Consider the following 21,050-nt stretch of genomic DNA (forward strand, 5'->3'; position numbering starts at 1 on the left):
TTCTGTGGGTTGTCTGGGCTCAGTAGAGACTCCTTGGAAATGCTAAATGTGTTCCCTCAGCTGAAGAATTCCTGAAAGGGCATCCTGGTGGGCCTCCTCTGGAGTCTCACCTCCCATCAGGGCTCCCCAAGGCACCCCTCCGACCCTCACTGACTGCCCTCCTCTTTGCTCAGCAAACGGGTCCATGACGGTGGCCTGCTTTTCTCTGTCAGCCCTGGTGACCCAGTAAACTGCACCCTGACCACGAGGCAAGCCAGTGCCTGGAATGGGCAAGTGGAAGCCACAAGCTGTGTCCCCCTCTGGCTCCATTTTGTTTGAAATGACTTCCTGTTTCCCAGTTCCTCTGTGTGTGTGTTGTGTATGCTTAGTTGCTCAGTCGAGTCCAACTCTTTGGACCCAATGGACTGCAGCCCTCGAGGTTCCTCTGTTCATGGGATTCTTCAGGCAAAAATCCTGGAGCTGGTAGCCATTCCTGTCTCTTTGTATTCACCACGTCACTCTTCAACACCCCCTTTCACAGTTCCTTTTTCTCCCACCCCTTCCCTCCTTCAGGTGCCAAAATCCAACGCACAGACCCTCAGGTGGCTCAAACACCCATTCCCCTTTGTTCTAAGAAAACCAAAACCTTGGTGCCACCCCCCAGGCCCTCTCCTCCCTGCACCGTGGCTAATGATTAGGGCTTTGCCATGCTGGGTTATTTTTCTGCAGCCCAACAACAGCAACTTCATTAAGAAAACCACACCCTTGACTGAGTTGGAAGCCTCCAGATGCAGGAGCAAAGCAGCATAATGGGCTTGCTGACAGCCAGGTTGCCTCCCAGCCTCCCCTCCCCACTCCTCTTCCTTCTGTGTCCAAGACCTCCAAAGTCCTCTCCATACCCCTCTCAGAGCCCTCTCCCGGCCCACCCCCTGTCCCTTCCCTTCTCTGCTTCTTCCTCCCTCATCTGCCCGCTCCAACTGACCATGGGGGTGTCAGGGGGTCTCCCTGGGCCTTGGCCAGCCCTGGAGAGAGGGGACATGAAAGCTGTGACAGGCCCTGCCCACACTGGGCGGTGACCGGCCAGGCTGGCCTGGTCCCCTCCACCAGCCCCTGAATCCCCAGTGGAGAATGAAGAGCAGCTCTGGAGCTGTAAGCTTATGGGGTGGGCCCTCAGGAGCCTCCCCCAGCACTTGCTGGGCCACTAACAACAGCGTCCTGTTACTTCTCTGAGACCTCGTTCCTCTGGCTGTAGAATGGAGAACACGTGACCAGCCTCTTGGGTGGTTGTGATTACTCATGAATTAACACATGTAAAGCATTCAGACCCACATAATGAAAAGTTCTCTACAAATTATTATTACTATTGTTATTCTTTTTTACTAGCCTTTTGTGCATTCTGAATTTCGTGGGCTATAAAAATGAAACTTAAGTCACTGCTTTCCACCAGCTCTTGCCAAATCCCCCAAGATACCATCCGTCAGTGACACCTTGAGCAGACCTCAGAGCTTTCTGGTCGTTTTGTTATTCAAATCCAGTCCAGAAGCATTTACTGCTCCACCCCGGCTCCCTCTTTTCTCTGGTCGTCTTTCTCTCAGGCTTACAGCTCAAGACGCAGAGTGAGCCAGGAAGGCCTGCTCTGGCCTCCACTTCCTCCTCCTCCCACTCCAGCAGGGGACGGGGAGTGTGGCCTGATCTGATTCTTGGTCTCTGCTGTGAATGTGGCCCCTCCTGGTGGTGTGTCAACTTCTCTGCGTGCCGTGTGCTCAGTCGCTTCAGTCGTGTCCGACTCTGTGCAACCCCCTGGACTGTATGCAGCCTGCCAGGTTCCTCTGTCTATGGGATTCTCCAGGCAAGAATCCTAGAGTGGGTTGTCATGCCCTCCTCCAGGGGACCTTCCCGACCCAGGGATCAAACCAGCACCTCCAGTGTCTCCTGGATTGCAGGCGGATTCTTTACTGTTGAGCCACCGGGAAAGTCTGGCAGCTTCTCTAGTGAGCTCCAATCATCTCTGGAAGCCTCTGGACACATGGTAGGCCTGCTGTCTTACAGAACACCGGGTGAACAGGTGCTAGGGCTGGATTTCCAACCTACGACACCTGGCTCCACCCCACCCGCAGCTCCTGGCCCAGCCTCGTGGGAGTTGAGGACCCCTCCCCAAAGCAGGCCGCCATGGGTGGAGGGTCCACGGGCCAACTTGACCCTGACTTCTCTTCGCAGAACCCACTTGACCCAAAGAGCATAAGCCACATAGTCAACACACCCAGCAGTGGCATACCAGGCTCCTGCATGGCCACTGTCCTTGCCCCCAGGTGCTGCATGGGTCTCCTGAGAGGCTGAGGGGACAGGCCAGCCAGTCCACTGCCGGGGGCAGAGGTCACTGGGAACCCGCATGCCAGGCTCCCCTTCCCGCGCTACCTCCCTCTCTGAGTTGTTCTCCCAGGGATATGCCACAAAACACTGTGCCTGGGATGAGACACTCCAGCTTTCCCTTCCCGCATCTTGTTTTACATGCCAAGAAGAAGAAAACTGGAATGATGGCTGGGGTAGCCCACCTTTGGGGCAGCCCTAGGGAGGTGCCTGGCTTTGCCTATTAGTAGGAGAAGGCAATGGCAACCCACTCCAGTACTCTTGCCTGGAAAATCCCATGGATGGAGGAACCTGGTAGGCTGCAGTCCATGGGGTCACTAAGAGTCGTACACGACTGAGCAACTTCACTTTCACTTTTCATTTTCATGCATTGGAGAAGGAAATGGCAACCCACTCCAGTGTTCTTGCTTTGAGAATCCCAGGGATGGGGGAGCCTGGTGGGCTGCCGTCTATGGGGTCGCACAGGGTCGGACAGACTGAAGTGACTTAGCAGCAGCAGCAGCTCTCTTTAGTGAGTGGAGTACTTTATAACTTTTGGCCTCTGTTTTGGGCTCTCCTTGCCATTTCTAGGGCATCAGGGAAAAAAAATCTCACTGAACTTCTTGTTCATCATTGTGATTCAATAATTTAGTCAAGACACAAGTAGTGAGGGCAAATTTAGAAATGATGAATGGAGACCAGCTGTCCCCTCTTTGTAGGCCTGACCCTAATCATACCAACGTGCTAAAATCTGTCCCTGAAGTTAACATTGCCAGGGGGAGAGGGGGTGTGACCTGAATGGGGGAGCTTGGGACCTCCCATTCAAGGCAGGATCAGAACCATCTTGACAGGAGAGAGCCAAAGACTTACAACTTCCCTTGGCACACAGCAGAACCCAAACTCACAGCCCACCCTGGTTGCCTCATCCATGCACAAGTGCACCCAGGAGCTGGGAGGCAGCTGGGAGACAGTGGAAGGAGCTCTGGGCTGAGTCAGAAGCCCTGGTTGGCTCTGGGTTCTCTCACTAACCATAGGACCTTGAGAAGATTGTTGGACTTTACGAGCACCATCTTTGACAAAGGACTGGGCAGTACCCATGTGGCAAGGTGGTGCTGGAATTAAATGAGATTCCAGGTGTGAGCTTGGTCCCTGTGAAGCACGGGCTGATGCGAGGGGCTGTCTTAGCAGGGGCCCCCTCCCACTCCCCTCACCCCTCCCTGTCATTTCCACCCAAGGCCACAGCTGCCCCTCTCTCCCCAGACCTTCCGGTGGCCAGTGGCCAGCAGCATCGACAGCAATGAGATGCTCGAGATTCAGATCTTCAACTACAGCAAAGTCTTTAGCAACAAGTAAGTGTGGGCCGGGGTGAGAGAGGTGGGGCACTGGGGGGTGGGTCGGGGGAGAGGGCCCTTCCCTGCTCCTTGCACTGCCCTCTCCTTTGAGTTTAAAGGAGGACCCACATCCTGGCCTGGATTAACCTTCAAAGACCCCCCTCTCTGCTCCCTCATGTTGTCCTCAGAGTCCCCCAGCCCTCTCACAGCTTCCTGTCCCCTTTCTCAAGTCTTCCTCCTTCCACCATGCTGGGCAACAGTTACCTGCCTGAGAAAGTAATGATATCCTCCAACAGACCATCTACCTGTAGCCCTGAGAGTGAACTTGTCACACCTGCAGAGAACTAGAAGCTCAACGACAGTTTGGTTCAATGGTTTAGTAGTCAGGCAAGGCTGCTCTCAGATCCCAGCTCAGTTACCTACTGTGTGACCCTGGGCTGGTTGCATAACCTCTCTGAGTTCGATGTATGCATGTGTAAAGAGGCTAAGTACTTACTTCAAAGGGAAGCTGTGAGAATCAAGTGAGATAGATGTTCATTCATTCATCCAATCCCTATGTTTACTAAGTGCCTACTGTGTGTCAGGCACAGACTAAGTGCTGAGCATGGAAGGTTCTTTACCACTACCACCACTTGGGAAGCTTAAGAATACTGAAATACTGTAATGAGTTGCCATGCTCTCCTCCAGGGGATCTTCCTGACCCAGGGATCAAACCCACATCTCATGTCTCCTGCATTTGGCTAAATTTAGTACATGTTAGTACTCTTGCCTGGAAAACCCCATGGATGGAGGAGCCTGGTGGGCTGCAGTCCATGGGGTCGCGAAGAGTCAGACACGACTGAGCGACTTCACTTTCACTTTTCATTTTCATGCATTGGAGAAGAAAATGGCAACCCGCTCCAGTGTTCTTGCCTGGAGAATCCCAGGGACAGGGGAGCCTGGTGGGCTGCCATCTATGGGGTCGCACAGAGTCGGACATGACTGAAGCGACTTAGCAGCAGCAGCAGTTCCTGTCTTGAATTCAAAAGCCAAATCCTCTTATACAAGCTAGAGAGAGTCATGATTGAACCACTAAACATGTCAAAAAATGCAAGGGAGGATTACTCACTGAGAACTCACTGTGACTCAACAGTGAGAGAAGACTACAAATGAAAGAAAAGCTGACTTAATCCTGCTGCTGCTGCTAAATCACTTCAGTCGTGTCCAACTCTGTGCGACCCCATAGACGGCAGCCCACCAGGCTCCCCCGTCCCTGGGATTCTCCAGGCAGGAACACTGGAGCGGGTTGCCATTTCCTTCTCCAGACCTAATCCTAGGTCATATTAATAGAAGCAGAGCCATCAGAGCAGGAGAGATGAGGGGCGAGGGTTCCACTATTCCTCATGCTGATTGCAGAGAACATGAAGAGGCACTGCTTTGTGCCCGGGGGAAAGGACTTTAAATCTTGCCTCCTGACAAGAGGCTGAGAGCCTGGAGGAGAAAATCGCAAAAGACTTGTTCATCCATCCATCCTTTGTCCATCCTTTCAGTCACTCATCAAACATTCACTGAGAAACACTCTGTACCAGCCAGACACTGTGCTAGTCATTGGAGGTGCTAAGATGAGGGGTTAAGACATGCCTGCCCCTCAAGAAGGATTCCTGCCACGTGAAAGAGGAAAGATGTGTGCCAAGAAGCAGGACGAGGACCAGGCTGCACTGCCAGATGACAGCCGACTGCTGGGAGATCTGAGAGCTCTCCAACCAGTGAGCTCTCTTGGGAAGAGGGCTAGCAGAGAGTGGACCATGATGCTGTAGAGGGGTTTCTGAGTCAGGAAGGGCGGAACCACATGGATCCAAGGATTCTGTGGTTTTTATCTCAGGCCCTAGAGATCTCAGCTGAGTACTTGGAGTGGGCATTCCAGGATGGCTGGCTCAGGGCATCCCATCATTCAGGCAGCTGCCTCTGACACCCACAAGAAAGTTCATAAGACACTCTACCGGGGCCCCTAATGTAAAGCAGGATCTTCTTCCCTGGGATGAGCGACTGGGTGACCTGTGAGGACAAGAGAAACAGGAACACGCACAATAAGGTGGGTGTGGGGCAGGAAGCAGAAGCTGAGGACCGGCAGGGGCGCTGGGCCCCCCAGCAGGACCCACAGTAGATGGTAGAGCACCGGGGAGCTTTAGAGCTCAGTCGGAGAAACCCTCACTGTGCAGATGGGGAAACTGAGCCTCGGAGAGGAGACCGAGGCCACAGGGATAGACAGCAGTGGAGGGGGTGCTAGGATGCTGGTCTTCCCCCTCCTCTCCTGATCCTCAGACTCCCAGAAACCAGGCTATGTGAGCAGTGATGGTGGTCTTCCCCCTCCTCTCCTGATCCTCAGACTCCCAGAAACCAAGGACGTGGAAGAGACTGCTAAATCATCTAAACAAGTGCTGCTAGATCAACCACTGAAATGCTAGAAGCCCTTGAAAACATGAAAACTCCTGCTATAAACAAATCAGAAGTATTTGATAGATTGTTTAGGAAATTGACTACCCTCACAAAGAATATGCTGGAATACAAGGCCTCGATGAGTTGTTCTAAAAAGCCAGCAAGAGGGGAGACAGCAAGGGGAGTGCCTACTCTGATTCTCCTTCTTTCTTTCTCTCTGCCTTCCTTGCCCTCACCTAAGAAAAGGCAGGAAACCCCCACAAGGGGAGACATGGGCCTGGTAGAAGAGAGTCTTGCCATTCCTTAGAAAGCCTGGAGAAGGTCCAGGGAGCTGTCAGCGGCAGAGCTGCGGTGGGGAGGAGTGGCGGTCTTGTGGACAACATAGAACCCACCCTGAGACAGGCCAGCTCTGGGAGTCAGAGAGGTAGGGCGGGTACTTGGAGTCAGGTGGGACTCAGTCTCCCACCCTGGAGTCTGGGCTCTATTTCCTGAGCCAAAGAAATGGTCCCTCTGGTGTGTGCCCTCTGTCCCCACTGTGGTCCAGATCAGTCACCAGGCTCCCTCTGATGAGGGAGCCAAGCCTCTGGGGAGCCTCTGGGCAGAGCAACCAGCAAAGCCACACCCACAGCTTGGGACAGTGGCCCACACCCAGCAGACCCCCATTACTCTATGGAATGATTGAATGAATGAATGTCCCCTTTGGTCAGGAGGAGATAACGTACAGGGTGGGAGCATCTGGGAGCCCAAATCCAAGTGGCCCTTCTTCTCTGAAGAACTTAGGGTGCTCCAGGAACCCAGTCACCTGACTGGTGCATTTGGGAAAACTGAGGTAAAGGAGGCTGATGTGAGATTTAGAACCTTGGGTCTGATCCCATCACCCATCACAAAGAAGGGGACTTGCCCTAGAAGCAGAGGGCAGTTTAGGAGCTGGCCCCTCACCCAGCAGTTGTAGGGGCTGTGATTGAAGAAAGAAAGTGTCCTTGTCAGGGGCCAGGAGATCCTGGGTCTGCTCCATCCACCTAGAATGAGGTCCTGTTTTGAGAGTCTTGGGCTTCCCTATGAGGACTTAGTGAGTGTTGGATCCAGAAGATCTTGTACGACCCCCTCTGCCTGTCCAGGGCCCTGTGAGAGGAGGTTGGCCTGACCCAGGCACCAGTCTCCTGGGACTCCTGAATAATTCAGGAGCCAGGAGAGCAGTGGAGGCCCTGCCAGGCCTCGGGCACTTGACACCAGCTCCCAGGGGAAAGCAATGAATTATTGACAGGTCCTGGAGCCTGGTTGCAGCTCTGTTGTGGTCAGTCTGCGGGCCCAGCTGTGTGAAGGCCTCCTCCCTGCTGGCTGAGTACCCGGGGATCCTGCCTCCACTCAGCCTGCCCAACTGTGGGCCCTGTCGGTAGGATGGGTGGGAGGGGTACTCTCTTTGTGGTGGGTAACCCAGATGAGCTGCATAAGGGAGGCTGTCCAAAGATGGATGATTCCAGCTCCTTCACCAACAGCTCAGGGATAACTGAGGCCCAGAGACTGTCCTTGCCCAGGGTTACACAGCAGAGTCAAGGCAGAACCTAGTCTTCAACTCAGACCTCCTGACCCAGGGTTGGCACTCCTTCCTGAAGAATGGATGGCCTCATGCCTGCACCTTCCAGGGAAAGGTCCCAGCTCTCCAGGGACATGGGAGCCCACCTGGGCCCTCTCCCAGGCAACCCCTCCATGCAGACCTACCCAGAGGAGGAGAAGCAATAGGCACACCCTGCTGAGCTTCCAGCCAGTCCAGACAGAGGGCAGCAGGGGTCGGGGTTGGATGTGGTCTCTGGGGTCACCAGACAGACCAGACCCAAGGCTTCTTTCCTACACCAGCTCCTTCCCCAGAGAACGTCTATGGAAGGGGTTGAGGGCAGTGTTCTGCTAGAAGCAGCATAAGGGCATGTGTTTTGAAATTGTGTTTTCATAGCAAGCACCCTGGTTTTGCTTAAACAGTATGTTCCAGACGTGTGAAAGGAGGAAAGTTTTATAAAAATGTTTTTCTTTATTCTTTACATAAGACTAAGATCACATCAACTATCCATTTAAAAGAATGCTATTGCAGGACAAACTCTCCTCTGATGTCCCTTGCAAGACTAAACTCCGAAACCTTGGTTAAGCTGGAAGGCCAGAGCCTTTTCTGAGCACTGGTGGGGCAGTAGCCCATCCTGCCCCCTGCGGGTGTCTTGTCACACTGCAGCAGCTCTACAGCTCTCTGGGCTTCTTCTAGGGAAAAGTTGTGCTCAACTGGCCCTGCTGCTGCTGCTGCTGCTAAGTCGCTTCAGTCATGTCCGATTCTGTGCGACCCCATAGACGGCAGCCCACCGGGTTCCCCGTTCCCTGGGATTCTCCAGGGAGTGGGTTACTGGAGTGGGTTGCCATTTCCTTCTCCAACGCATGAAAATGAAAAGTGAAAGTGAAGTCGCTCAGTCATGTCCAACTCTTAGCAACCCCATGGACTGCAGCCTACCAGGCTCCTCCATCCATGGGATTTTCCAGGCAAGAGTCCTGGAGTGGGGTGCCATCGCCTTCTCCGCAACTGGCCCTAGTAGGGCCAAAAGGGCCTGAAGTTCCAGTCGGCTGTGGTAGAACAGGGATTCTCAAAGTAAGCTCCCCAACCTCCATCATCAGCATCACCTGGACACAGGTCAGAAATAGTCATTCTGCTAAGTCAGAGCCCCTGGCGTGGGGCCCACTCCCAAGGGCTGATGGTACACATCTCTCCCGACTCTGTGTTCAGTGAACTTCACAGGGGAAGATTGAAACTGACCTTGGTGGGGGTATTTACACCACGAAAATGGGCAAAAGCTGCAAGTCAGGACTGCCCTTCCCCTCCCTATTTGATATTTCTGTTGTTAAACAATGGCCAGCAAAACCACGGGTGGGTGGGTGGGTTCCAGCTGTCCGAATTTCAACAAGCCCTCCTGATGATTCTGTTCATGCTAAAGTTTTAGTCAGTTCAGTCACTCAGTCGTGTCCGACTCTTTGCAACCCCACTGTTTTAGAGCCTGAAGAGATGAGGCTGCAAAAGCCCAGTATATATGTTCATGCCTAGAGTCTACTCTTAGAAGGGCTACACAGGACAGAAAGCTAAGAGCCCACCTAAAGTTGAGACTCAGGGGCAGCGACGCCTGGTCTCCTGAACCCGGCCTGGCACTTCGGTCTGCACTGCCCAAGCTGAGGAGGGGCCAGGGTGCCGTGGGGGAGGCAGCTGCCAACGGGCTGGTCTGAGAAGAGTCTAGAAGCCTTGGTGGGCTCTAGAGTGGAGGAATAGTGTGAACATTTTCACCCTGAGGGAGGGTGGGACGAGCTGGCAGATGGAGCTCTGAACTTCAGAGGAAAGCATGCATTCTGACTGCTCCTGCCACTTCTTGCTCTCACACAGACAGGAGGCTTTTCTAAACAGTGTCTGCCCTCCAGAGCCCATCAGGAGGATACAAACATCAAACACATTAAAGTCAGATTCCACCTGATACCTCATCTCACCCAGAGTGGCCATTAAATTAATTGCATCCCTTCCTGCTTTCTCAGCCTCATTTTCCTCCCCTATAAGCCAAGAGCAGCACCGGAGGGCCCCAAGAGCCCCTCCTGTCTCACACCCTGTGGATGCCCGCCCCCCCCCGAGCTTTTGTCCCTTCAGTCAGAAGTGGTGTGTATGTTTTCATCTACCCAACATGGAATCACCATGCAAGAACATCTCTCTGAGTACCCTCTTCTCCCAGAGCAATAACCTTCAAATTGTGGGGCAAAGTGTGGGACAACTCGACTCAGTCAGCATTTATGGGGCCCCCACTGTTGTTCATTAATTCTAGCCAGTAGATTTTGAGATTTCCTGTGAGCCAGAAATATCAACTAGAGGCTGAAATAGGAAACAGACACTTCCTTGGAAAGGCTCACAGACTAATGTCAGCCCCTTGACAATGACCAGACAGCTTCCTGGAGTGCTGGCTTTGCACTAGGTGTGCTGACGAGAACTTGGTACAGAGCATTTCTGTTGGTCCTCTAAGCCGTAAAGTAGAGGTATTAGCTCATCTTAGGAGAAATCTGAGACTGAGTGAGCCCAAGTTCGATGCCCAGGTAGCAGATAACTCTCTAGTAAGTGTACAAGCTGGGCTTCCAATCCTCTCTCTCTGACTCCAGAACTGTGCCCTTTACATCACTGCCCTGCATCACCCCTCTAGGTACCTAGGGGGATGGGGAGCCCACAGTCAAATGGGTCCTTGCCCCAAGGAGCTTGCAGAATGCAGGTGTGTGGGGGCATCACTAATGATTCAATAGAGGATGAATGAGCCAGTGGTGCCAGTGAGAAGCAGAGATCTTGGTCGTCATTAGGGAAGTGGAAGGGGGTGGAGCCTCCAGTCCTTCCCCACAGCCTCCATACTGGGCATCTGGAAGCCGCTCTGCAGGGGCTGAGCTGAACCCCAAGACAGCACAAACCTGAGGAACACAAGCCCCACCAGGGTATCACGATCCCAGTCTGTGACCATCCCCCCTGGTGCTCACTGTCCTCAAGCTCTCCCAGGAAAATGGCTCTCATACATACAAATACACACAGTTGTTGGGAGTCACAGACCCTCCTGGACATGCCGCTCTGGCCAGCCCCAGCTCCTAGGCCACCTTCTCCAACCCCAGCTTGGAGCCCAAGCCAGCCCTCTCCTTCTCCAGCCCACCGGTGTCTTTCACAGCCAGTCACAGCCTCTTGGGATGTCAGCCTTGCTCTCTTGACCTCTCGATGTGAAACCATGAAGACCATGCCCCTCTGCCGTTCACAGGCTGATCGGGACCTTCCGCATGGTGCTGCAGAAGGTGGTGGAGGAGAACCACGTGGAGGTGACCGACACGCTGATGGACGACAACAATGCGATCATCAAGGTTGGGGTGCCCAGAGAGTCCCTGGACATGCCCATTATTGGGTCACCTGGGGGCCTGTTCACCCCTGCCCCCACCTGCACATAGCGTGGTCTAGGCTGGGTCTCCTCGTGGGTAGAAAGGTGCTGTGGGAGGAGGAGACTCAGGTCAGACTGCTGGAGGCCGTGGGGGGCTGTGGGGAAGCCCTTGAGGGTGGCAGACACTGGAGCCCTTTCTGCAGTGCGAGTACAAGTGATGGTGACTAGGGGGCTCCCTCCCTCCTCCATCAGGGAGCCTTCCATCTGGACCCAGCTCAGGGGTCACTAAAGAGGCATCCTCGTCATCTGAAAGCCAGCCCGAGCCCTGCTGGCCTCTACAGGGCATGGCCTTCAGGCCTGCCTTGGCATCTAAGACTAGCCATTCTATGAGGGCAGGGACCTCTTTCTATCTGTCACAACCCATCCCTGGACTTCCAGCAAACACACATGCACCAGTGATGTACAGCCTGCAGGGACTTAATACACAAGCAAACAAAGGAAGGAAATAAACCAGTCGAGATGCCCAGTCCCCAGGCTCTGCTCTGATGCATCTGTCCCCTTGAGCTCATTCATGCCCACCCCTGGGCAGCTGAGCCTAGTGGTGAGGAACATGGCTCCTGGATACAGACCTTCGCTAGACCACTCAGTAACCGTGTGACTTGGGCCGGTTACACATCATCTGCAAAGTGATGCAAAAATTAAGTGAACAAAATTATAGTATCAACTTCACAGGACTCTTCTGAGGATTAAATGGAAATGCACAGAAGGGGCCTGGGACAGTTAAGTATATAGTAAGTGCTCAGTAAATATTAGGTTGGTCAAAAAGTTCATTCAGGTTTTTCCATAATATCTTACAAACTTTTTGGCCAACCCAATAAGATCAGTAGCTATTATTTCCTGACCTCAGTTTATCCAGATGTAAAATGGGGCTGCACCAACCCTGGTCCCACATATGACCCTACATAGTGGTCAGCAGAGTAACCTCAGAAGTAAGACTGCAGCCACAGGGAGCCAGAATGGAAGGAACCCTCTCCGAAGAACCCCAAGGGTGAGGCAGAAATTCCCACAGTGCCATGGTGGCTCGAGAGACTTCCCTGCTGAGAACAAGGGGCTTCTCCACTTGGCCCCAAAGAGGTCGTTCTTCCACATGTAGGCATGGGCAGGTGTGGGGGGACCTCTTGAAATCAGGTGAGTTGGGGTCTCAGCAACCACAGCAAAGGGAGAGAGGGTGAAAAACAAGCTCCAGACACTGGTGGTGTGGAGGACTTGGAGAGGAACATGGATGTCCAGAGGAAGAGCATAGAATGTGAGAAGTAAAACATGAGAGAGAACTGAGGGAATGGGCAGGAACAGACAGACAGCACAGCCCGGGCCTTGTATTTCTAGAATCAGATGTAGGAATTCAGTTGAGGAAAGGACTTACAAATTATCTAACTCACCCACCACCTACCTCTGCCACCCATTCTATGGATGGGAACTCTGAAGTCCTAGATGAAGAATGGATTTAGCCAAGGTCAAACAGCTAGTCAACAGCAAAATCAACTCTAGGACCCCGGACCTCTGATTCCAAGGCCACCATTTTCCCACCATAACAGGCTTGGTCTCACCAAACGGACCACATTTGCTCAGTGGGAAGGATGTGAGGCTTGAAGTCAGCCAGGCTGGGCTCACATCCCAGCTCCGTCTCTTGTTAGCTGTGTGACTTGAGCAAGTAACTTAACCTCCCTGATGTGTTAGGTAGGGCAGGTTGACGTGTTGGGAAGATCAAATGAGTTTACATCAAGCATCTTACCATGATGACTAGCGCAATGAGGTTTCAGAAAATGTGTGTATCTTTCCCTTCCCAGGGGAAATGGAAGGCTGGCATCCCGAGGCCCACTCACTGAGTGAAGGCTGCCTGTGGGGGTCCCCGGAGCAAGCCAACTCTGACTTGGAGAGGGGGCAAGCATGTCTAGAAGATGTCCTAGCACCCATGTGGGTTGAGGAAGGGATTAGAATGAGTCCTCCCTGTGTACCAGGGAGAAACCAGAGCTGAGAGGAGGGCAGTGGCCCAAGGATACAGAACAAGACGCCTAATCAGGGTTCTCAAGTGCACAGCATGGGTCCAGGTTTGGGGCTCCACGCTCCCCTAGAGAAAAGTCCAGGGTTACCTGATGGTACCTCCTTTCCAGAGTAGGAGGGTAGGTGTCAGACGGGCAGGAAGAATTGCTGAGACCACGCCTTTGGAGGGTGCCCAGGGTCTGGGCTCCTCTGCTGAAGGGTTCATGTCATCACATCCCAACGATCATCAGGAGTGAGGGGACATCAGCTAACTTCAGGCAGACCACCCCTTGTCCCTGCAGGCAACCCTCGTTCTGAGGACGAGGGGGTGACCTGTGCCCTGGGGACACTGGAGGATGCCCTTGATTCTGTGCACAGTGGACTCAGAGAGCCCACCCCCAGCCCGGGCCCAGCTGTCCAAGTGGGGCCCCCACCCCCTACCTTGGGCACCAGGGCGGGAAGAGAGCCATGCGCAACGGGATCTGGAGCCAGAGCCCGTTCTGTCAACTGAGTCTGCACTTGTCAGTCTTTCTGAGCTTCTGTTTGCTCATCTGCAAAATGGGAACATAATGGGAGGACTGTCCCCAGCTCGCCCTCCTTCCATGAGTTAAGGGTGTGGAATGACCTTGTAAAATCATGGAGCAGCAGAGTCCACGGGATTACGATTGTTCCTGCCATCCCAGCCGCTCAGCACCCCTCTCTCCTCCAGACCAGCCTGTGCGTGGAGGTCCGGTATCAGGCCACAGATGGCACAGTGGGCTCCTGGGATGACGCGGACTTCCTGGGAGAGGAGTCCCTTCACGAGGAAGAGAAGGACAGCCAGGAGACGGATGGGCTGCTACCCGGCTCCCGCCCCAGCTCCCGGCCATCAGGCGAGAAGAGTTTCCGGAGGTAACAGGTTGGGCCCTCTCTCCCCAAAGACACAGGGAGTGTGCCTGGGCCCTAGTGCCCCTGGAAGGCCCCTCTAGGCCTGGCTGGGCTCGGAGCACAGAGCCGAGTTGCTGGAGAGTCAATACAAGAGGAGGGAAGGGGTTTCTGCAGCGCCCCCTCACCCACAACTCCAGAACTCACTGTGGAGGCAGCAGAGTATCTGCAATCAGGGCCAGAGGCCAGGCTTCCCCCTGTGCTGAGGGAAGCGACACTCTGGGAGGGCAGCGTCTAACATGAGTAGAAGAGGCTAGACCTCTGGCCTCCTCAAAGGAAGGGAAAAGTGGACAGAAGGAGGCCCTGATCTCTCTGGCCCAAGACCCAGCAGCGCCAGACTAGCCCCAGGCAGCCTGGCTCGGTGAAGACACAAGGGAAGAGCGGGGGTCCCTTCCAGCCGGGGTGAAGCCAGCAGTCCTGGTGGGGACCTAGCCTCTCTTCCATTGAGAGGATGGCATCCGGCACCCTCGGTGTCCAGGAGTCACATCTGCAAAGTCCAGCCACACACAGAGGACAGGATGCTGGGTCCAAATGCATTATGTTTCCAAAAAGGGAAGTGCAATTGTACCACTCTTAGGGCCCAGAGAGGCAGACGCTAGGCTGGTAAAACATTCTCCGCAGGTAACTGGAAATCATGTGTGAAACACAGGTAAGTCAGCGGTGCCTCAGAAGGATGGGGATGGGTTTGGAGAGAGGGGTTGTTCCCCTCCCACTGGAAACATCTCCCTCCCATTTCCTTCCACCCTGTCCTTTCCAAGTGAAATTTATTCAGTGCTTGTCCTGAAAAAGACACAGATTCTAAATTAGGGTAATGTGACTTTATATTTTAATTACATGAATACATTTTCCTTTTTTGCCCTTGGACCACTCACCCCCACCTGCACACAGACAGACAGACAGACACACTCACATATAAGCTTAAGACCCTGGGAGCCAAGTGAGGAGTAACAGTAATAAGATCAAAGGAACATGCCTGCGGCAAATGTCACTGGACCTTCGCCTCCAGGCCAGCCATGGGGTGGGCGGTATCACCCAGGCCACTTTGCAGCCAGTCCTCCTTAGACTCCAGGCTGGGTGGCATGGAGAGGACATACAATCTGGCCTTAGGAGACACAGGCCCGAGTCCCAGCTCTGCCATTTTCCAGCCTGTGACCCTTGGCCCATCACTGCTACCTCTACAAGGGGGCCCAGGACAAGAGGAACCCCTACCCTAGTGCTGGGAGAGCCAAGGGGTTGACGGAGGGTCAGGCTATAACTGGGGTGCCAAGTGCTACCCCACATGAGGGCTGGTGACAAACAGGTTGTTGGCTGGACAGTGCAGAGGGTTAGGAATTGGTCTGAAAATGGTGAAAAGAGAAGGGACCCAGTGGGGAGCGAGCATGGGGACAAGGACACTAAGGGTGCCATCAGGTCCCCATCTTCTGTCCCCTTAGAGAAAAGAGCTTGTCTGAGACTACCAGTGGGCTTTAAGAAAACTCTTTAAGAAAGGGCTTTCTGGGGACAGACTGGATGCCTCTCGAGGGCCATCAACTTCAGGGAAAGGAACGCTGGCTCTGAATCAGGGGAGCTGAGCCCCAGTGAGTTGCGTCCTGCTGCCACTAACTGAGTGACTTTGGGAAAATCACTAGCCTTCTGGGTCAATAACAACAGTGGGTTGAGCATCCTGGCCCCCCGCCCCCAGCTCCGACGTCCAGAGGGAGGCAGAGGTTCTCTGGGTCCTGTGGGGCGCACACATGGGGAGCCATTCTCCAGAGTTCTGGGCAGCCAAGATGGCAGCAGGGTTGCTGCAGCTCAGGCAGTGTTGAACGAGGCCCTCTCTCCGCCCACGAGTAGGCCAGGGTGCTGCTGGAAGGAGCAGTGAGACGATGCGGGCAAGCCTGCTGGGCTTTGGTCCTGGACCTGCAGACGGTCCTGGGCCCCAGGAATTCGGAGACAGAGGGTGTCCCATCCTTCCTCAGGCCATGGCCTGGCTTTCCCACCTCTCCTGACCCTCACACAGCCTCTCCCAGGGCAGTGGCAGGAAGCAGGAGTGAGAGGAGGGGTTTACCCTGGGGATTGGGAATGGGAAGAGGTTGATGACTGCAGACCTGGCCGGAGAACGCATGGCAGCGACACCACCCCGGGCGTTCTCAGGGTCTGTGCTGGCAGCCCCCCCGCGGCCGGAAATCCATGCTCACACTCACCCAGCCCCTCCAGTGCAGGCCGGTGGCCCCAGGAAGACCAGGAGCTCTGTCTGCAGTCGTCAACCTCTTCCCTTTCCCAGTCCCCAGGGGTGGGTATAGAGAACCTGGGCTTTGCTGCAGTTTCCTGTAGCTGCCTACGGGGGCCACTGGGGCTTCAGTCAAGAAGTGTGGGGTTCTGAGGAGAACCTGATTTTGGTCTCGCAAGCCTCAATGTGTCTCATCCTCCTTATGTAGGTGCCGGCCAGCCAGGCCTGTCAGCTGTGGGGTCTGGGAGGAAGCCACTGGCCAGAGAGCCCTTCTGAGAGAATGTGGCCAACAAAGGGACAGGGAAAAGGAAAGGATGCATGTGTCTCAGCTCTGCCCCCAAGCCCGCCCTCGCCTGCATCTGCCTCCAGCCCTCAGCCCCTCCAGGGAAGGCCCATCCCCTTGTAGGTCAAGGTGCCCAAACTACAGGGCGCCCCTCTGTTGTTTTCCCAACGACTCATTGCCGGCACTCAGCAGTGTCTCGCCTGGTCGTCTGGACCCACAAGGGTCTGGTGTGGGAATCCACTCCTCCCTGTTGGTCGTGGCTGGGTGGGGTGCAGGCTGGAGAGGCCGGGGTGGGGGGCTGTGGAGTGAGTGGCAGGAAACAGCCTCAGGCTCAGGACTGGTGGCAAGAGATATTTATTCCTTGGAGGGCAGAGACGATGATGTGGGGTCTTCTTCAAGGGCCTGGCTCCCCCTGCTGGGCTCCTGCCATCTCACCCTCCCTCCTGGAAGGGACCTCTGCAGTCACTCCTCTACACTGCCAAGGCCATAGGGATCTTCCTGGAAGTTCCTCCCATTGGACCTCAGGGAAGCAGCCGGCAGCTCTGCCCCCAGCCCCCAACCTATCACCACACGCACCCCTTGCCTCCTATCAACCCTCTCCTCCTACAGTCCATCAGTCCCAGGCCCTGGCCAGTCACACGCCCTCTGAGTCACTCCGTCTGCTTGTCTAGTCCCTGTTGGCTGACAGTGCCGGCCCATGGCCGGTGCTCAGCCAGGGTCCCCTTCCTTCCTCCTCCCTTCCCACAGTCTCCACGTCACCCCACCACAACTTGTTCTACCCCGAGCAGCATCTGACTTTTTGGCCCAAGATCCTTCTCAGATATTATCAACCCATCCCACTCCAAGGGCCCTACCAACAAAGCTGCCCACAGCCAGAGCTTCACCGCCGCCTGGGCCCCGGGCCGGGCCTCACCCACTCGCAGGGCTCCGTCGCCCCCTACCCTCACCTCCCTTGCCATCAGTGCTGCAGAGAGAGGGAATGAATTACTAACTCCAGGGGCACTTTGTTCTCAGAAGCAAAAAGTCGGGGTTCTGGGCCCCATATGTCAGTGTACACCTGCCCCGGTGTCTGAGGAGAGAGGAGACTTCAGCCCTGAACACACACATGTGCACACACACTCAAGTGCCTGAGTGTTTTCACACGCTTACCTGCATGTACGTTCTATCTCTGGGTGACACCAAGGTGCTGCATACGCCACCGGGTTCTGGTAAGGATCCCCTGTTAGAAAGGACAAACAAGGGAACCCAGCTTTAATCTCGAAGCTGCACTGCAGAGGCATATTCCAAGACTCTCCTTATTTTGTCCGCCTGCCTGGCCCTACGGCCCTCCTCCTGCCTACCGCCCTTCCTGGTGTCCCTGGAGATGTAGGGGTGCCTCTGCTGGGTCTCATCCTAGGGAAGGGGAGGGAGGGGGTCACTTTTCTTGTTCTCCTTCTGGGTCATTCTTCTACTCCAGTGGAGACCCATGGAGACCTCCCTCCTATGTCTGGGGCCAGGGGGCAGCAGGCATGTGTGCATGGCTGGGGGCTCTGACAGAGATGCGCATGAGACATGTGCCCCAGAGTGTGCATAGACGTGTGTGTGTGGGGGGAATCAGCACACTCAGCCTCACCCCCAGAGTGCAAGGTTCCCACGGCCCCTCCCCCCACCTCCCTCCACCAGACTGAGCTCCAGAGCTGCAGCCACTCCCAAGCAGCCCAGAGGAGCTAGGGTCAAGGCCAAGGTGAGATCTGTGGTAAAGCGGTGCTCAAGTAGACTCCTCCCAAACTCAGTCACTTCACCTGAGGTGGGGGTCCTCTTCAGCCCAAAGGCCACCGTTTTGATTCCCTACCCCCATCCCATGGTTGCTTCTAACTATGCAGACAGAGCGCTGGGGGTGGGAGCCTGAGGAAGAGGTGACTGAAACTGAGACAGAAAGAGAAAGAGCTTGTGTGTGTGTGTGTGTGTGTGTGTGTGTGTGTTGACTGAAGAACAAAACTTACCTGGCCACTCTGGAACACTAAAAACACAGTGTGGACTCTAGGAGGAAAGTCAGGCCTGTCCAGGGATTCAGGGAGGGGTCCCCTAGCAACAAGGATGACCATCCCCACCCTTGTGGGCTGAGTGATTGAGGGCAGGCCACACAGGGCTGTACAGTTACTAATATTAATGCTAGCTGTAGTCCCTAAAGTGGTTGTAGTAAAATCAGGAGAGTATTATTTTTCACAAAAAGAGGGGCTTTTCCCTTCTCCATTTCTACACTGAGAGTGTGGAACTGTGCAGGCCCCTTTGCCAGCCCAGAGGCCTGGAGTGTGTGCAGAGGGGTAGGGCGGGAATGTGTCAGCATCAGGGAAGCAGTGAAAGAACATTCCAGAAGGGCTTTCTGGAAGTCTCCCTAAGGAGGAGGCGGAGCCCTGCTCTGAACCCTGGACCCACAGCTGGCTTATTGCTGCAGACCCAGAATGTCCTGGGCCCCCCTTTCTTCTCTGAGTTCCTCAGAGCCTAGGAGCCCCTTACTCCATTGGAGGGGATCAAGCCTGAGGAAGACAGCCTGGTGGCCCGGGCATGGGGCATGGCCTGGCTCATCTAACCTTGTGTTCCCTCTGGTACCTGTGACCCACATCCTGAATTCACCAGACCCTGACCTGGGGCGGGGGGAGTTCCAAGGACCCTGAAGCCTCCTCTGTCACCAAGGCTCCAGGTTCTCCTGGGTTTGGAGGCCCACTCCTGGGAGCTCCTCTCTCAGAATTAGGATTACAGCCCCCCACCCCCAAGGTAGAGCCCAGGGACGTGGGACCCTTGCCCAGCAGGCTCAGGCTTGCTGACATGAGATGCTATGGGGTGCAGGGTCTCTGGGACAAGGAGGCCCCCCGGGATCGTGGGGGTCAGCAGGGTCAGGGACTAAGCCTGCAAGTGACTCTGGTTCACAGCCTCTCACACACATCCCCTTGTCTCCTCGTTTCTTCCTTCTACTCAGCAAAGGCAGAGAGAAGACCAAGGGAGGCAGAGATGGCGAGCACAAGTAGGTGTCCCAGGCCAGGTGGAGCCCGTGGGGCTCGTCAGAGGGAAGGGTCCCCAGCACAGGGTGCAGGTGGCGGGGGGCCCAGATCCGAGTGGAGACAGCACTGGGCAAAGGCAAGGTGAGGGAGGTCTCTCCATCTGGCCACGGGGGCGAGGAACACAGAGGTGTCAGGGTGGGGGCGGGCCTTCTGGTTTCCACTCCCTCCTCCCTCCTTTCCGTGTCTCGATTCCTCCTCCACTTCCCTGCATCATCCCCCGTCCCTGTGGGCAGGCTTTCCTGTGAGGGAGGGAGTAAGGACAGCCCATGAGGCCAAAAGCCGCCGCCTCCTGGTACCAAGGCAGGGGCAGATGGACATGTGGCACTGGGGCCCAAGGAGGACAAATTCTGGGTGCTGAGTGGCCACAGGGGGCAGCTGGAACATTAAGCCCAGAAAGCTAAGGAGGGACGACCCCTCTCCTGTGGTCTTCACTGTCTCCATTCCCCAGAGGGAAAGAAGGAGGTGCTTCCAGATGGGGAGGGGCCACCACAAGGTACTGGGAAGTCTCAAGGCCTGATGGCAGGGGGAGTGACAAGTGGGTCCCCCAGGCTCCCCCAGAGCTCGTGTCACCTCAAGGACCTTCTAGCATCACAGGGAATTCACAAGGGGAGTGGCAGTCAGGGTTGAGCACACTGGAGGGGGCCTCTGCTCCAACACCCATTCTTGCAGATGACAGATCTGAGCCCCAGAAGAGCAGCAGAGCTGAGACTAAATAAAACCCAGGGCATTTAACTCCTGACCCAGAGTTTACAGTAGGCCCAGGAAGTTTAGAGCCCTTGATTACACTCTCAGTTCTCCAAACACACCAACAAAAGCCAAAAAGCCAAGAGTGTGGTCTTTATTTTCCAGATAGGGAAACTGAGCCCCAGAGATGTTAAGAGATTTGCTCAGAACGGTGATCCAAAATAAGTTAAAAATCAATCGACCTGAAGTTAGCATGGCGACAGCAGAATTGTGTGTACAGGAGTCTGAAGTGATGAGCACTGATGGGGGCTTGTGTACTGCTTGCATTAAGATCCCAGGGACTCGCAGCCTCGTTTAATGAAAGCATGAACTCCAATTCCCACTTGTTATACATGAGCAAAAAAACATGATGACAAGGCAGCAGCACTGAGAGGGGAAACTCAGGCTCAGAGACCCGAAGGGTCAGAGAGTTTGCCAGGTTACAAACAAGGGAAGAAGCTGCAGGCTGAGCATGTATCAGGCTTGGAGAGGGAGCCAGGGAACCAGATCTTGGGGGCTGTGGGAGATGATGGCAGATGCTGAGCTCAGGGTCCCACCTAGGGAAAGGGCTCGGGCTCAGGTTTCTACATGGACAATTGGACATAAAAGGTTTGTATGAGACACACACAAGCTGCCAGCCCCCTAGCCTCTCTGTCTGAGATCAGCGATGCTCTAAGACCCTTCTTGATTTCTAGCTCTGCAGTCTGTCCTGGGCTGGACCCCAAGGGATTCAGACTGACCTGACCCCTTTGGCCACAACTGGACGAAGGGGTGCCTCAGTGAGAGCATGTAGTAGGCCCATAGTAAATGCTGGTTCCCTAGCACGACCCCATCCTAATGTTCTGCCATTTCCAATTC

The 21,050-nt window shown here is 54.8% G+C and overlaps 1 protein-coding gene across 3 annotated transcripts in view; it reads left to right on the forward strand.

Moving 5' to 3' along the window:
* Window positions 1–21,050, forward strand: part of OTOF (otoferlin) — a 91,045-nt gene that overhangs the window by 23,608 nt on the left and 46,387 nt on the right. For 2 of the 3 annotated variants that reach the window (XM_055539147.1, XM_055539149.1), the window contains exons 3-5: window positions 3,586–3,674; window positions 10,862–10,961; window positions 13,725–13,906. In XM_055539147.1, coding sequence (XP_055395122.1) covers window positions 3,586–3,674; window positions 10,862–10,961; window positions 13,725–13,906 — 371 coding nt within the window. Of the gene's footprint in view, window positions 1–3,585; window positions 3,675–10,861; window positions 10,962–13,724; window positions 13,907–19,387; window positions 19,433–21,050 lie in introns of all 3 variants that reach the window. The other variant, XM_055539148.1, reaches the window with a different exon arrangement.

This window comes from Bubalus kerabau, chromosome 11 (assembly GCF_029407905.1).
Source record: "Bubalus kerabau isolate K-KA32 ecotype Philippines breed swamp buffalo chromosome 11, PCC_UOA_SB_1v2, whole genome shotgun sequence".
Classification (NCBI taxonomy): Eukaryota; Metazoa; Chordata; class Mammalia; order Artiodactyla; family Bovidae; genus Bubalus; species Bubalus kerabau.